The 14,376-nt window shown below is 55.1% G+C and overlaps 4 protein-coding genes across 4 annotated transcripts in view; 2 read left to right on the forward strand and 2 right to left on the reverse strand.

Moving 5' to 3' along the window:
* PTSG_08757 (uncharacterized protein) overlaps positions 1-6,681 on the forward strand; it is a 6,835-nt gene extending 154 nt beyond the window's left edge. The window contains exons 1-12 of the mRNA XM_004990084.1: positions 1-247; positions 370-468; positions 752-793; positions 1,195-1,251; positions 1,953-2,051; positions 2,365-2,463; positions 2,550-2,648; positions 2,732-2,809; positions 2,981-3,214; positions 3,366-3,880; positions 4,077-5,594; positions 5,723-6,681. The exon at positions 1-247 is cut by the window's left edge and continues 154 nt beyond it. Of these exons, the coding sequence (XP_004990141.1) occupies positions 122-247; positions 370-468; positions 752-793; positions 1,195-1,251; positions 1,953-2,051; positions 2,365-2,463; positions 2,550-2,648; positions 2,732-2,809; positions 2,981-3,214; positions 3,366-3,880; positions 4,077-5,594; positions 5,723-6,611 (3,855 nt within the window). The 5' untranslated portion in view covers positions 1-121 and the 3' untranslated portion in view covers positions 6,612-6,681. The remainder of the gene's footprint in view (positions 248-369; positions 469-751; positions 794-1,194; positions 1,252-1,952; positions 2,052-2,364; positions 2,464-2,549; positions 2,649-2,731; positions 2,810-2,980; positions 3,215-3,365; positions 3,881-4,076; positions 5,595-5,722) is intronic.
* Positions 6,682-6,865: 184 nt separating this feature from the next.
* On the forward strand, positions 6,866-11,308 carry PTSG_08758 (asparaginyl-tRNA synthetase). The gene is made up of 13 exons (XM_004990085.1): positions 6,866-7,175; positions 7,343-7,506; positions 7,641-8,010; positions 8,206-8,279; positions 8,473-8,586; positions 8,749-8,876; positions 8,999-9,065; positions 9,258-9,408; positions 9,557-9,652; positions 9,811-9,908; positions 10,025-10,093; positions 10,559-10,723; positions 10,944-11,308. Exons 1-13 carry the CDS (start codon positions 6,920-6,922, stop codon positions 11,016-11,018), a joined length of 1,827 nt encoding a protein of 608 aa, XP_004990142.1. The 5' UTR covers positions 6,866-6,919; the 3' UTR covers positions 11,019-11,308.
* On the reverse strand, positions 11,209-14,132 carry PTSG_12787 (uncharacterized protein). Its single transcript, XM_004990086.1, has 7 exons — positions 12,986-14,132; positions 12,746-12,782; positions 12,544-12,620; positions 12,189-12,259; positions 11,899-11,992; positions 11,637-11,656; positions 11,209-11,497 (listed from the first exon to the last, which is right to left on the reverse strand). The coding sequence occupies exons 1-7, from the start codon at positions 13,883-13,885 to the stop codon at positions 11,440-11,442; spliced, it is 1,257 nt and encodes a 418-aa protein (XP_004990143.1). The 5' UTR covers positions 13,886-14,132; the 3' UTR covers positions 11,209-11,439.
* The window catches only part of PTSG_12788 (uncharacterized protein), a 2,518-nt gene continuing 2,272 nt past the window's right edge, over positions 14,131-14,376 (reverse strand). Inside the window, exon 8 of the mRNA XM_004990087.1 lies at positions 14,131-14,267. Coding sequence (XP_004990144.1) covers positions 14,153-14,267 — 115 coding nt within the window. The 3' untranslated portion in view covers positions 14,131-14,152. The remainder of the gene's footprint in view (positions 14,268-14,376) is intronic.

A 14,376-nucleotide genomic window follows, 5' to 3' on the forward strand; every position in this document is an offset into this window, starting at 1 on the left:
AGCAGACAAGCGAGGAACAGCATCAGCGCGATCACACACACACACACAGACAGACACACAGACACACAGACACACACGGACACACACACGCGCTCAAACAACGCACTGCGTCGTCGCAACCATGAGCGCGCTGATTGACGCTTGCGAGCAAGGGGACCTGGACCAGGTCAAGCGCCTGCTGTTGGAAGGTGATCCGGCCAAAGGTGGAGCAAAGCCGAACGTCAACGAGGAGCTGGATGAAGAATTCGTGAGTCTGTCAACACCTGTGCTTGCACTTGGCGTGCACTTGTTTTGCGATTGGGAGAAAAGTGAGCTTGGCGTAACACAGACTCATGGGTTGTCGCTGACCATTGACATGGGGTTCTGCAGGGCGCATCTGGGCTGCACTGGGCAAGTGCTTTCGGACATGAGGCAGTTGTGCGGTATCTTGTTGAGCAGGGAGCAGACGTCAATAGGGCAGCGAATGAGGTGTCTTTTCCTGTTTCGTGGCAAGATTGTGTTGTTATTGTTGTGTGTGCACACATGCTGTTGGCTGTGCTGCGTGTGTTGCTGTTGTTGTTGTGGTGGTGTTTGTTTGACATGTTGCGTGCATGTGTGTGCGTGGCATTGCTGCACATATAAGCTGGCATGATTACTGCAGCTGAATGTGCATGTGTGTTGTGTGTTGTTCTCACCCTTGTCACTGTGATGTGCTTGTATGTGCATGTGGTATTGTGTTGATTTGTGTGGATTGAATGGAATGGCGCATCAGGGCGCAACACCGCTGTACATCGCGTGTCAGAATGGCCACGAGGCTGTTGTGCGGTATCTTGCTGAGCAGGGAGCAGACGTGCACAAGGCAGACAAAGATGTACGTTTATTTCTGTTTTGTTTTAAGATTGTGTTGCTATTGTTGTGTGTGCACGCATGCCGTTGACTGTGCTGCGTTTGTAGTTTTGTTGTTGTTTGTGTGGTGGTGGTGGTGGTGTTTGTTTGAAGTGAATGTGTGTGTATGTTTGTGTTGTGTGTTATTGCACATGAGCAGGCATGATTACTGCAGCTGAATGTGCATGTGTGCATGTGTGTTTTGTGTTGTTCTCACGCTCACCACTGTGTTGTGCGGTGTTGTGGTGTGTTGTTGATTTGTGCGGATTGAATGGGATGGTGCATCAGGGCGCAACACCGCTGTACATTGCGAGCTTCAATGGCCACGAGGCTGTTGTGCGGTATCTTGTTGAGCAGCGAGCAGACGTGCACCAGGCGATGAACGATGTACGTATTTTTCGTTGTGTTTTAAGGTTGTGTTGTTACTGCTGTGTGTGCACGCGTGCTGTTGGCTGCGCAGCGTGCGTTGCTGTTGTTGTTTGTGGTGGTCGTGTTGATGTTTGACATGTTGCATGTATGTGTGTGCGTGGCATTATTGCACATGAGCAGGCATGATTACTGCAGCTGAATGTGCATGTGTGTTGTGTGTTGTGTGTTGTTCTCACGCTCACCACTGTGTTGTGTGGTTATGTGGTGTTGTGTTGATTTGTACGGATTGAATGGGATGGTGCATCAGGGCCGAACACCGCTGTGGACAGCGAGCTTCAATGGTCACGAGGCTGTTGTGCGGTATCTTGTTGAGCAGCGAGCAGACGTGCACCAGGCGATGAACGATGTACGGTTTTTTCTGTTTTGTTTTAAGGTTGTGTTGTTACTGCTCTGTGTGCACGAATGCTGTTGGCTGTACTGCGTGTGAGAGTGTTGTTGTTTGTGGTGGTGGTGGTGTTTGTTTGAGGTGGTGTGTGTGTATGTTTGTGTTGTGTGTTGTTGCACACGAGCAGGTATAATTACTGCAGCTGAATGTGCATGTGTGTGTTTTCTGTTGTGTGTTGTTCTCACCCTTGTCACTTTGTTGTGCACGTGTCCGTGTGGTTCATGTTGTGTTGTGTTGTGTTGATTTGTACGGATTGAATGGGATGGTGCATCAGGGCACAACACCGCTGTGGACAGCGAGCTTCAATGGTCACGAGGCTGTTGTGCGGTATCTTGTTGAGCAGCGAGCAGACGTGCACCAGGCGAACAACAATGTACGGTTTTTTCTGTTTTGTTTTAAGGTTGTGTTGTTACTGCTCTGTGTGCACGAATGCTGTTGGCTGTACTGCGTGTGAGAGTGTTGTTGTTTGTGGTGGTGGTGGTGTTTGTTTGAGGTGGTGTGTGTGTATGTTTGTGTTGTGTGTTGTTGCACACGAGCAGGTATAATTACTGCAGCTGAATGTGCATGTGTGTGTTTTGTGTTGTGTGTTGTTCTCACCCTTGTCACTTTGTTGTGCACGTGTACGTGTGGTTCATGTTGTGTTGTGTTGTGTTGATTTGTACGGATTGAATGGGATGGTTCATCAGGGCACAACACCGCTGTACATCGCGTGTCAGAATGGCCACGAGGCTGTTGTGCGGTATCTTGCTGAGCAGGGAGCAGACGTGTACAAGGCAGACAAAGATGTACGTATCTCACAGCCTTCATCATTCACGTCTCTGGTCTACCTTCGCGTCCTCTCACACACCCTCCCCCTTAACCTACTCAACAGGGATGGACACCGCTTCACATTGCATGTCACCAAAACCGCCTTCGCGTCGTTCGTACTCTCCTCCAACTGGGCGCCAACCCCACTGTCAAGACTGGATGGGTGAGTTGGTGCATGTCACCGTACCTTCTGTCTGGTCAAGCAATGCTGAGACTTTCCCACTCATCATCCCTCTCCTTCTTTAGCTTTTTGGCAAAACTGCGTTGGACTTTGCGCATCAGCGTGGCAACAGCGACATTGTAACGCTTCTCTCGCATCCTCAGGTCAGCGAGTCATGCGTGTGTGATAGGTTGCTTGGGCGTGCACGTGCGTGTGCATGCACGCGTGTGAATGTATGTGTGTGCGTGGGCGCGTGTGCAGTGTCACAACTGACCACAAGGTTTTGAATGCATCGCGTCATGTATACCAACTCCCCTGTTCTCTACTCCTTTCAGCCCCGCCACTATGCGGAGATGACGTCCATCATGAGCGATATCGCTGAGCGCTCCGGCACGCGGATGGCGGCACGCGCGAAACTGATGTTTGTTGGTGAGGGGCGGGCTGGCAAGACAACCACGCTTCGCTCGTTGATGGGGAAGAGGTTCCAGCGGACGCAAGACTCGACCCGAGGCGCTACAGCCCACGACACTGCAGTCATTGTCAACACCAAGGATGTCTTCAGCTGGAAGGTGCGCATTGTGTGTGTGTGTGCGCGCGCGTGCGTGACCGAGAGTGAATGCACCCCTGCACCGCGCACCTCCGCATTCCACCAGCACACACACACACACACAAATACACACATACACACATACTTACACATACACACACACCTTTTCATAGGCCACGGATGGCAGGCTGTCGGAGTATCTGCGTACGCTGCGAGACACGGCGCTGGCGAGAAAGACCAAGTTGGCCAAGAAAATGAGACAGCGTGCAGACAGGGCAGCGGCTGAGCACCAGCAGCGCGTGAGACAGCAACAACGAGAACAGCAAGAAGCAACGTGCCAACACACACCGCGCGGTGAGGAACAAGATCAGGGGAGTGCCACCGACACAGCGAAGCAGTCGCCAGTGCAGCCCACGCCGTCGCAGTGCACGCAGCGTACCACTTCCGCCAGCCCATCTTCTTCACCATCGACGACCAGCACCGCGAAGAAACCGTCCACTGTCCCGAAGCCACGACCGAGCCCATCACCGCACTTTGCTGCGTACTCGTCGTCGCCAGGAGATGTTGAAAAGGCCATCAGGGAGATGGATTTGGACGGCGCATTGGACGAAGCGCAGGTCACGTTCAAGGTGTTTGACCTGGGCGGCCAGTCCACCTTCTACATCTTCCACCCTTTCTTCCTCACAGAGTGAGTGTGGTGTGTGTGTGTGTGTGTGTGTGTGTGTGCGTGTGCATGTGTGTGTGTGTGTGCGTGCGTGTGTGCGTGCGTGCGTGTGTGCGTGTGTGTGTGTGTGTGCTGGCTGCGTGCGGCCCACCCCATACCCTTTCAACTCTCCACCACCCCTCCTCCATTCACCTAACCCTAACCCCCCCCCACCCCACAGGTACGCGGTGTACCTGCTGGTGTTCTCGATGGAGGACCTGCTGCACCAAGATGAGAGCAAGCGAGCTGAGACGTGGGAGTTTATGGAGCATTGGCTCTCCTCCCTCCACCTCCATGCAAAAGGCGCACCCGTCCTCATCGTCGGCACGCACGCCGACAAAGTGCGCAGCAGAACGCTTCACACACAGCTCTCCCGTGACATCCACAGTCATCTGCGTTACAACCCGGCCTTTCCTGGCGTCATCCACAACGACAAGCGCAGCCTGTGGTTCTGGCCCGTTGACAACACCAAGTCCATCCGTGATCCCATGATCCAGGACCTGCGCCAGACCATCTCCTCCACAGCCCTGGCGCAGGAGTACGTGAGCCAGGAGGTGGCTGTGCCATACCTCCACCTCTACGACAAGCTCAACGCCATCGCCCGCGACGAGAAACGACCTCTGCTCACCTTTGACGAGGTGGTGCAGATTGCGCGCACCTGTGGGCTGCGCACGCGTGACGAGACGAGAGCCTGCCTGCAGTTCCTGCACCTGTACTCGATGGTGCTGTACTACGACCACGTGCCAGGCATGGAGGATTTCGTGATCCTGAGTCCGCAGTGGGCGGTGGACACGATGACGCGCGTCATCCGCAACTTTGACCTGCACCGCGATGTGCGTGATGGCGAGGCGAGGGCACTCGGCCCTGGCGTGTGGGACGATCTCGTTGATCGCGGTATCTTGCACCGCCGTCTGCTGGGTGTGCTGTGGAAGGATGTGCGGGATGACATGGTTGAGCCCTTCCTCCAACTCATGATGGAGTACGGGTTGTGTGCGGAATATTCACCCGCGACGATGCAGGCCGGACAGCAACAGCAAGAACAGCAGCAGCAACAGCAGCAGTATTTGGTGCCGTCCAACCTGCCCATGACCCTGAAGGGAAAAGAGACATCATCGGCGATACTGAGTACCACTGCAGCCAAAGATGCCCACACCTACGACGCGTATGAGGAGAAAACAGCCTACATCACGTTCAGCCTGACTGACTTCAAGAAGACCGCGAGCGTGGGAGTTGAGGATGCACAGCAAGCATCGTTCCTGCCAGAAGGACTGTTCACAGTTGTGTTGGCACGTGTGCTGGAAGGTGTACAGTCAACAGCAGCACAGGAACCGAAGCTGAGCCGCACACACATCATCCTCTTCATCGACACGACTACAGTGGAGCTGCAGCTTGTGCCCGCAGTTGGCGGCATCAAGATCAAGATCACAAGCGAGCGACCTCGCACGCTGCTGCACGTGCTGTACGACATCATCACCACCGCCGCCTCACAGCGTTATCCTGACCTCAAGGCCAACCTGTTGTTGCCATACAACAAGAAGAAATCGCTGTTCTTTGAGGACGTGCTGCACCACCACAAGAGCAAGCAGGACATGTGGGTGGGTGATGACTTGGTGAGGGTGAGTGATCTGAGCACCAAGTATCGCCCCTTGCTGCCAGTCCTCGGGCTGCAGGACAAGTACGACGCCTTCATCAGCTACAGGTGAGAGGGAGTGTGTGTGTATGTGCGTGTGTGTGTGATGCGAACTGGTTCCATTGCCTCACTCACCCCTCTTGCCCTTCTCACCCCGACATTCACCACCACCACCACCCCACATCACAACGGCACAGGCAACGCGGCAACCGGGGCCTGGTGTTGACCCTTCACCCAAAGTTGGAGCACCATGGCTTGGTGGTCTTTGTGGACGCCAACAACCTCGAGGCAGGCGTCAACTTCAAGCACGCGTGCATGACAGCTCTTCAGCACAGCGTGATCGCCTGTCCCGTCGTGTCTGTCGCCGCCATTTATCAGATGCGCTCGCTCGGCCACACTGACGTCTGTGACAACGTGCTGCTGGAGTGGATGGCGATGCTGGAGCTACAACAGGTAGCTCGCCAGCACCAGGACAAGATCCGCCTCCGCCGCATTGTTCCGCTCTTCGTTGGCAGCGCCTGGCACGACAGCAGCCACGCAATGAGTGTGGCGTCGGCGAGCGAGTATGACTCGCCCGAGTACATGAAGCGGCTGGCGATGAAGTTGCCGGATGTGGTGAGCACGGAGACGGCGGCAGCGCTCGACGAGTACTTCACACAAGTGCTGCACCTGCGGCCTCCACAGCAGCACAAGAGCGTGCGTGAAGTGGTGCTGTCTCTGTTTGACATGGACGGCGTCATGTCACTCCAGCACCACGTTGACCGCGAAGCCGATGCGGCGAGGATGGCGAAGCACGTGCGCATGGCTGTGGCCGCTGCTAAACGTGATATCGTCTCATTTGAGGAGTGGCTTTCGTCGCTGCACCTCTCTGCCGATGCGCGTGGCGCGCTCGCGGCCTTGGGGGTGACCAGCTTTGAGGTGTTGCGCGCGATGAAGGAGAGGGGGCGCCTGACGGAAGAAGCGCTGACTGGCGTGCCCGTTGGTGCCGCTGCTCGCCTGATCCATGCCTTTGAAACCGGTGCCCGGGCAGCACCTGCACACGGTGATGCTGCCGCTGATGACGATGACGAGGAATCATTTGCTTGAATGACACGAGGAGTTGTTTTGTGTTTTGTTCTATTGTTGAGTTCTTTTGGGCATACACATGCGCAAGCCACGTCACACGGCAGGATCATCGTCACAAAGAGACTTCCTTAGAGAGCAAACGACACACACACACACACACACACACAGACACACTCACTCACACACACACACACACTCACTCACACACACACACACACACACACACACACACACACAGACACACACAGACACACACAAACACACACACAAAACTTTGGGTGTTTCTTCTTTTTATAGGTCCGTGTCATATTTGTGGGCCAGTGTAACACATGCCACGACCAAACCAAACCACCACACCACGCAGCATAACCATTCATCCTCCCCTCCACACACTCACACCATCACGCACACACCATCCCACGACCATGTCTGAGGCGAAGCTTGAGCAAGAGGTGCAGCGGCTGGCTGTGACGTCGACCAAGAAGGCGTACGGCATCGACGGTCGCATGTACGCCTCCGAGGTGCAAGAGAAGTGGGAGTCGTTCCTTGGGCAGACCATCACCGTCGGCGGCTGGGTCAAGAAAGGTGCGTTGTAGGTGTGTGATTGCGCCTGCGTCTGTGTTGCCTGTTCTGGCCGTTCATTCCACACCCCTTTCGACCTCACGCTCCAACGTAACCACTCTTCCCCTCACGCTCCCACACAACCACTTTCATCCATCCTTTCCCTTGCTGCTGGTTATCCTTTTCTCAAGGTCGCGCTGCTGAGAAGGGCACGCTGTTCTTCCTTGAAGTGAACGATGGCTCGTGCCCTGGAAACCTGCAGTGCAAGCGCAAGGTTGACGAGAGCGACGAGGAGGCCATCAAGCTGTACAAGCCCCTCACCAAGACCGGCGCTTCCGTCCTGCTTCGCGGCAAGGTAGCGTGCTTGGCGTCGGAAGCCTTGCAGCCTTGTTGGATGGGCAGTGTTCATACGCCTCGCGCCCACACGCTTGAACTACATTCCCCTTGTCTGTCTCACGGCGCTGTGCTTTTCTTTGTGCTCTTGTGCAGATTGTAAAGGCTCCAGAGGGCAAGGAGCAGAAGTTTGAGCTTGACATTGAGGAGGTTGTGCACTCTGGCCTGATTGAGGGCAGCTACCCGATTGCCAAGGCGCGCATCCCGCTGGAGGTTCTCCGCAAGCACTGCCACCTCCGCGCGCGCACCAACATCATTTCCGCTGTGGCTCGCGTGCGCAACGCGCTGGCACAGGCCACGCACCGCTTCTTCAGCGACAACGGGTTCATGTACCTGCACACGCCGCTGATCACGGCGAGCGACTGCGAGGGAGCTGGCGAGATGTTCCAGGTCACCACCCTCTTCTCCAAGGCCGAGAAGGTCCTCGAGACGCCGCTCCCATCCGACGAGGAGGTCAAGGCAGCAGGTGTGTGCACGTGTGTATGCGAGTCTGTGTGTACACGTGTATGTAAGTGTGTGTTTATGTGTGTCTGCGACTTTGTGTGTGTGTGTGTGTATGTGTGTGTGTGTGTGTGTTCTCTACTGCACTGTTGTGCAATACACATGACACCACCCTCTTCCCTGCAACTCACCATCACCCCCCAACCGCCTGGCTTGCCAGAGGATGCCGTGGCCGAGCAAGAGGCGGCCGTGCAGGAGATGCGCGATGCAAAGCGCAACAAGAAGACCATCAAGGTACCACATGCGCAATTCTCCACCGCTACTGGCACGAACAACTGCAACGCCGTTAAACATGACTCGCTGTGCTGCTCCCTGTGTCGCTTACTACGCCCTCATCCCGCCTGTCTCCACCTACCACCTACCGCCACGTATCTCAACCCACCAACACGTATCTCCACCTCTCATCACCACCACTTTCCATGCCCAGGCGGCGGATGCAGTGCTGCAGGAGAAGCGGGCGGCGCTCGCGGCCATCAAGGAGCGCGTCCTCGCACGCGACGGCATCCCGCGCACAGAGGACAAGCAGTTTGACTTTACAAAGGTGCGGCAGCACTGCTTGACTGCCGCTTTGTTTGCGTTTTCGAGCTCAGGTTTGCGGTGTCTGTGGCGCATGCCTTCTTCTCCATCCTGTGCACACTCGCGTGCTTCCCTCACAGCTGCTCATCACTGTACACCACCACCACCACAACAACAACAACAACAGGACTTTTTCAAGCGGGCTGCGTACCTGACTGTCTCTGGGCAGCTGCAGGGCGAGTCGTATGCGTGTTCGATGGGCAACATCTACACGTTTGGGCCCACCTTCCGCGCAGAGAACTCCAACACCACCAGGTTCGCACTGCCAGAATGAGATTGCTTGCGCTGGAAGAACTTCCATTCTAACACCACCACCATCGCTATCACCACCATATGTTGCTGATGTTTCCTGCCTGTCCTGTGTTCTGTGCCTTCAGGCATCTTGCTGAGTTTTGGATGATTGAGCCCGAGATTGCTTTCTGCGACCTCACAGGCTGCATGGACGTACGTGTTGATGTGTTGCTTCTTATCGCTTGTTTATTGTTGTGCTCCAACTTGCACATGCTTCCATGTTTCCTTGTTTCCACAAACACATTCACGCTCACGCCTGCGTGCCTCTGTCCCCCGTTTTGCCGTCCATCCCCACACCACCACCTTCCCTGCGCCCCTCCCCCCTCCCCTCACTCCTGTCACCAGTGTGCGGAGGACTATGTGCGATACTGTTGCCAGTATGTGCTGGACAACTGCCGTGCGGACCTCGACTTTTTCGCCAAGTTCGTCGACAAGACCGTCATTGATCGCGTCACGGAGCTCACCGCCAAGCAGTTTGCTCGCGTCGAGTACAAGGGTCAGTCAGTGGTGTGTCGGTAGTGAAGAGGTGATGCAAGCGCGACCTTGGGTAGTGCAGAGGATGTGACAACTCCTGTGACACGTTTCTTACACGCATGTGTTTGCACATATCCATGCAAACGTCTTGTCTCCTCTCAACTGTGCAGATGCGGTGAAGCAGCTGCTTGAGCTGCAGGCTGCATTTGAGTCCAAGACTGACGAGGAGAAGGCCGGCAAGAAATCGCTCTTTGAGATCCCAGTCGGTACGGCAGCAGCAGCTGTGTGTGTGCATGTGTGTGTGTGTGTGTGTGTGTGTGTGTGTCTGTGTGTGTGCATGTGTGTGTGCGTGTGTAAGTATCACCCTGTCAACTCCCTCCCTCCCTCCCCACCCTGCCTCACCGTCACACCACGGCCTCTGCAGGTGAGCGAATTGACCTTGCGACGGAGCACGAGCGGTACCTGACCGAGCACATCTACAAGGGCCCCGTCATCCTCTACAACTACCCGAAGGAGATCAAGGTCAGCGCAAGCTCACGCCTCGTCCTGCTGTTGGTGGTGGTGACAACTGGTTGTTCGTTGTCGTCATGTGCATTCTCTCACGTGCCTTTTGCTTCGCCGCGTGTGTTCTTCTGCAGGCGTTTTACATGCGCGAGACGCACGACGAGTTTGATTCCGTCGCAGCAATGGACATTCTCGTGCCCAAGGTACACACGCCAGCTCCACCCGAGGACAGAGACAGAAGGGGTTGCTGCTGTGGTTGTGGTTGTTGGTGCTTCCTTGTCATTTCAGATAGTTGACACACACACACACACACACACACACACACACACACACACACACACACACACACACACACGTGAATAGGCAATATATGTAATGTTATCTATGTGGTCGCAACATCTACGTCGTTGGTCTTCTCACTTGGCGGGGCAGCCACGGAGAGCCGAGCCGGCGATTTCCCGCTAGTCCGCTGTAACCGGGCATTCGGATTCGCCGTATAGATCTACCCTTTAATTCCCCCCGTGTCCAAGGACTACACACACACACACACACACACACACACACACACACACACACACAACTCACTCACACACACACACACATACTCACACACATACTCACGCACATACACACACATACACACACACATACTCCATCGCGTGCATCAGATTGGAGAGCTCGTTGGCGGGAGTCAGCGCGAGGAGCGGCTTGACGTGCTGCGCCGCCGTCTGCAGGAGGCCGGACTCGACGAGAGCGACTACGAGTGGTACCTCGACCTCCGCCGCTTCGGCACCGTGCCGCACTCCGGTTTCGGCCTCGGCTTTGAGCGCCTCGTACGTCGAGTGTGATCCGTGGTCACGCGTGGTGATTGGTTGATGGTGGTGGTGGAGGTGGTGGTGGTGGAGGTGTGGGTTGTGGGTTGTGGTGTGGGTTGTTGGGAAATTGCGTTTGGCGGCTTGCTTACGGTGGTGCTCTTGCATGCAAGCAACTTTGTTCAAACTTACACAACTCACACCCTCCCTCCCCCTTTGTTGTGTCCCACCAACGCCCCAGATCATGCTTGTGACGGGCATGGAGAACATTCGCGATGTCATTCCGTACCCGCGCCACCCAGAGCACATCCCGTGAGCTGCTGCCGCCATCCAGAGGAACAGGCAGAGCAGCATGCACTGCACAGCTTTGGTTGCTTGCTCAAATGTCGCTCTTCTTGCATGTGTGTGTGTGTGTGTGTACGCGTGTGGGTTTTGTTTGGTTCCGCCCTCTGCTTTCTTTGTCTGTTTTCGTTTTGCAATGTAGTGAGTGATTGATTTGCATAGTGTTCGCTCGTTCTCGTGTTCATTGGAATAGTTTTGTCCCTTGTCTCTCACGCGTTGCATGACTGCCAAGTACACAAAGTCATACAAACAAACAAAGCCCAGAGCACACACACACACACATTCACACATTCACACAGACACAGACACACACACATTCACACACATCGACTCAGCGTGTAACAAGCGTACGCAAACATCGAGGCCAACAACACGTGTGCCTGCGTGCGTGTGTGTCACGAGGATGTTTTCGCCTTTTTGTCAGTGGTGGCAGCAGAGGTGCGCTTTCGTTTCCTGTCAGCACACGATGTTCAGGAGACGACAAGTGATTGTGAGTGATCGCATGAGTCAGTGAGGGGAGGGGAATGGCAAGATAGTGTCAATGCAAGCAATGGACATGGCACAGGGTTGGTGTCATCATGCGTGCACGTACGCTTTCGACTGCGGCTTCTTCTGAACAGCGGCAGGCGCACGAGGCAAGCAGATCCACATGCCGTGAGTAAAACGGTGAAGTGAAACAAACATGCGATGAAATCAACAAGAAGAGAAGCCATGAAGAAGAGCCGTACACAAACAGACACACACACACACACGATACACACACACAATACACACAATACAAGCACACGCACACACGATACACACAACAAACACACACACACACACACAATACACACAACATACACGATACGTACCTTGCTTGCTGGGGTGGTGGCGGCAAAGTCGTCGTCACTCGAATCGTGCGATTCCGGCGCCGCCTCCACTTTACTCAACTTCTCAAGCAGATAGCTGATGCGACGCGTCGTGTTGACGCAAGGCACAAGGGGAAGTAGGAAGTAGGAAGTTAGGGTTGGCGTTCTCAATGGTGTCAACACGCATCTACAGGCATGCATACATGCACGCGCACACATGCGCACACGAACTAGCTCTTGTACACGCGCACACATGCGCACACGAACTAGCTGTCCCTCTCGTGTCAACTCACTCCCTCTCCTGATAAAGGCGGCCGATGTAGGCCTGTGCCAACTGCAGATCTTCAAGCAGCGCCTCTTGTGCCTACAGGACGCATTCACACGCACACAGACGCGAAATAAGAAGCATGAGGATGAGAGACACAGAATAGGTACACATACAAACATACAAACAAACGAACAAACAAACAAACAAACAAACAAACAAACAAACAAACACACACACAAACAAACAAACAAGCAAACACACACAGCACACACACAGCACACACGCACACACAGCACACACACAGCACACACGCACACACAGCACACAAACATACACGCAGACACGCAACACATCTCCCCCATCATGCCGTGCAGCCTTACGTAGACGAGTGTACGCATCTTCTCCTTGAGCACACGGTATCTGCCCTTCCACCCTTCGTCCTTGTTTCTCCTCCGCGCTGCGTGCGGAGGCAGGCAGTGGGCCGTGAGCCGATATCAGTCAAAACCATCGGGAACATGATAACACGAAGCGCAAGGCGTGGACTTCACATACGCATAGAGTTCCGCACGCATGCATGCTCACCTGTTGTGCGTGATACTGTTGCTTTCTTGGCGCCAGCCTGAAATGCGTTTACAAGTGAAAGTGAGCTGCACAGTGCAGCACAACCAAACACATACCACACACACACACACACACACACACACACACACACACACACACACACACACACACACACACACACACACACACACACACACACACACACACACGCACACATACCACACACGCACACACACACACACAGAGCACAGCACAACTCACTGTGGATGACGCTGTGCCGGATCGCCGCTTCTGTGCGCTGCTGCCACTGCTCGCGACTGGTTTGGTGGCGGTGGCGGACGCGGCGGGCGTGGTGGGGCGCGTGCTCGTACTCCGACGGCTGGACGACCGTTTGCTCGCCTTCTTCAAGTTGGCGTTGGACACCGTCGGCACAGCAGCAGACGCATCCTGGGCCTTGCCCGCTGACTCGGACGCTGCCTTGCTCGTGCTGTTGGTCTTGATTGCGGAAATGCCAGTGGCTGTGGAAGCTGACGCCGCTTCTTGTTGGCCGTTCGCTGTGGCCTCTGTGCCCTCTTCCTCAGCTTCATCCTCTGCTTCTTCGTCCTCCTCTTCCTCCTCGTCACCTTCCTCTTCCTCGTCCTCTTCTTCGTCTTCTTCATCTTCGTCTTCGTCTTCTTCCTCCCCCTCCTCTTCGTCTTCCTCGTCCTCTTCCTCCTCATCGCCTTCCTCTTCCTCGTCTCCTTCTTCGTCTTCTTCATCTTCATCCTCCTCTTCCTCATCGCCAGTCTGCATGGCCTCCTTGCCTGGACTGGTTGCAAACTCCTCTGTTGATTGCCACTGTGTGTCGTCACTGGGCGGGACCTGTGCTACGGCGCGAGGCGTGGCCTCTGACACCTGAGACGCGTCCGCCTCATCTTCCTCGTCATCCTCGTCCTCCTCCTCTTCATCGTCCTCCTCATCTTCGTCTTCGTCAGCCCCTTCCTCATCTTCATCGTCCTCCTCCTCATCATCCTCATCACCCTCTGCATCTTCGTCCTCCTCATCCTCCTCTTCTCCGTCATCGCCATCGCCCTCACTACCGTCGTCCTCGTTCATCCTTGCCTCGTCTGCCTCTGCAAATGCTTCCAGATCCACCTCCACCTCATCCTGCGGCTCGGACATCCTTGCTGGTTGCTTCGTCTTTGTGTGGCAGCGGTATTGCTGCTGTCTGCCGTGTGTGTGTATGTGTGTGTGTGTGTATGTGTGTGTGTGTGTGTTCGCGCGCGTGTACGATTGCCTTCCTCGGTCGCAAGCTTCGATGGAGGTGTGTGGTGGGGACGCACGACAGTGGGGGGATTGTGTGTCTTCGTGTGTGCGTTTGCTTTGCTTTGCTTTGTGTGCGCGCACTTCCACTGGTGTCCTATTTCTAGCCCAATATGGTTTATTGGCCTATGGCTCGTCGAAGAGGCCGCAGGCGGTGATCTTGAGCGGTTTGAGGGGCCGCTGGTTGAACGTCTCACACGCCTCCACAGCTGCCAGCACAGCGCTCCCACGGTACACTTGCCTGCAGTGCAGTTGGTGTGTGTGTGTGTGTGTGTGTGTGTGTGTGTGTGTGTGTGTGTGTGTGTGTGTGTGTGTGTGTGTGTGTGTGTGTGTGTGTGTGTGTGTGTGTG

Source organism: Salpingoeca rosetta, assembly GCF_000188695.1.
Source record: "Salpingoeca rosetta unplaced genomic scaffold supercont1.25, whole genome shotgun sequence".
Classification (NCBI taxonomy): Eukaryota; class Choanoflagellata; order Craspedida; family Salpingoecidae; genus Salpingoeca; species Salpingoeca rosetta.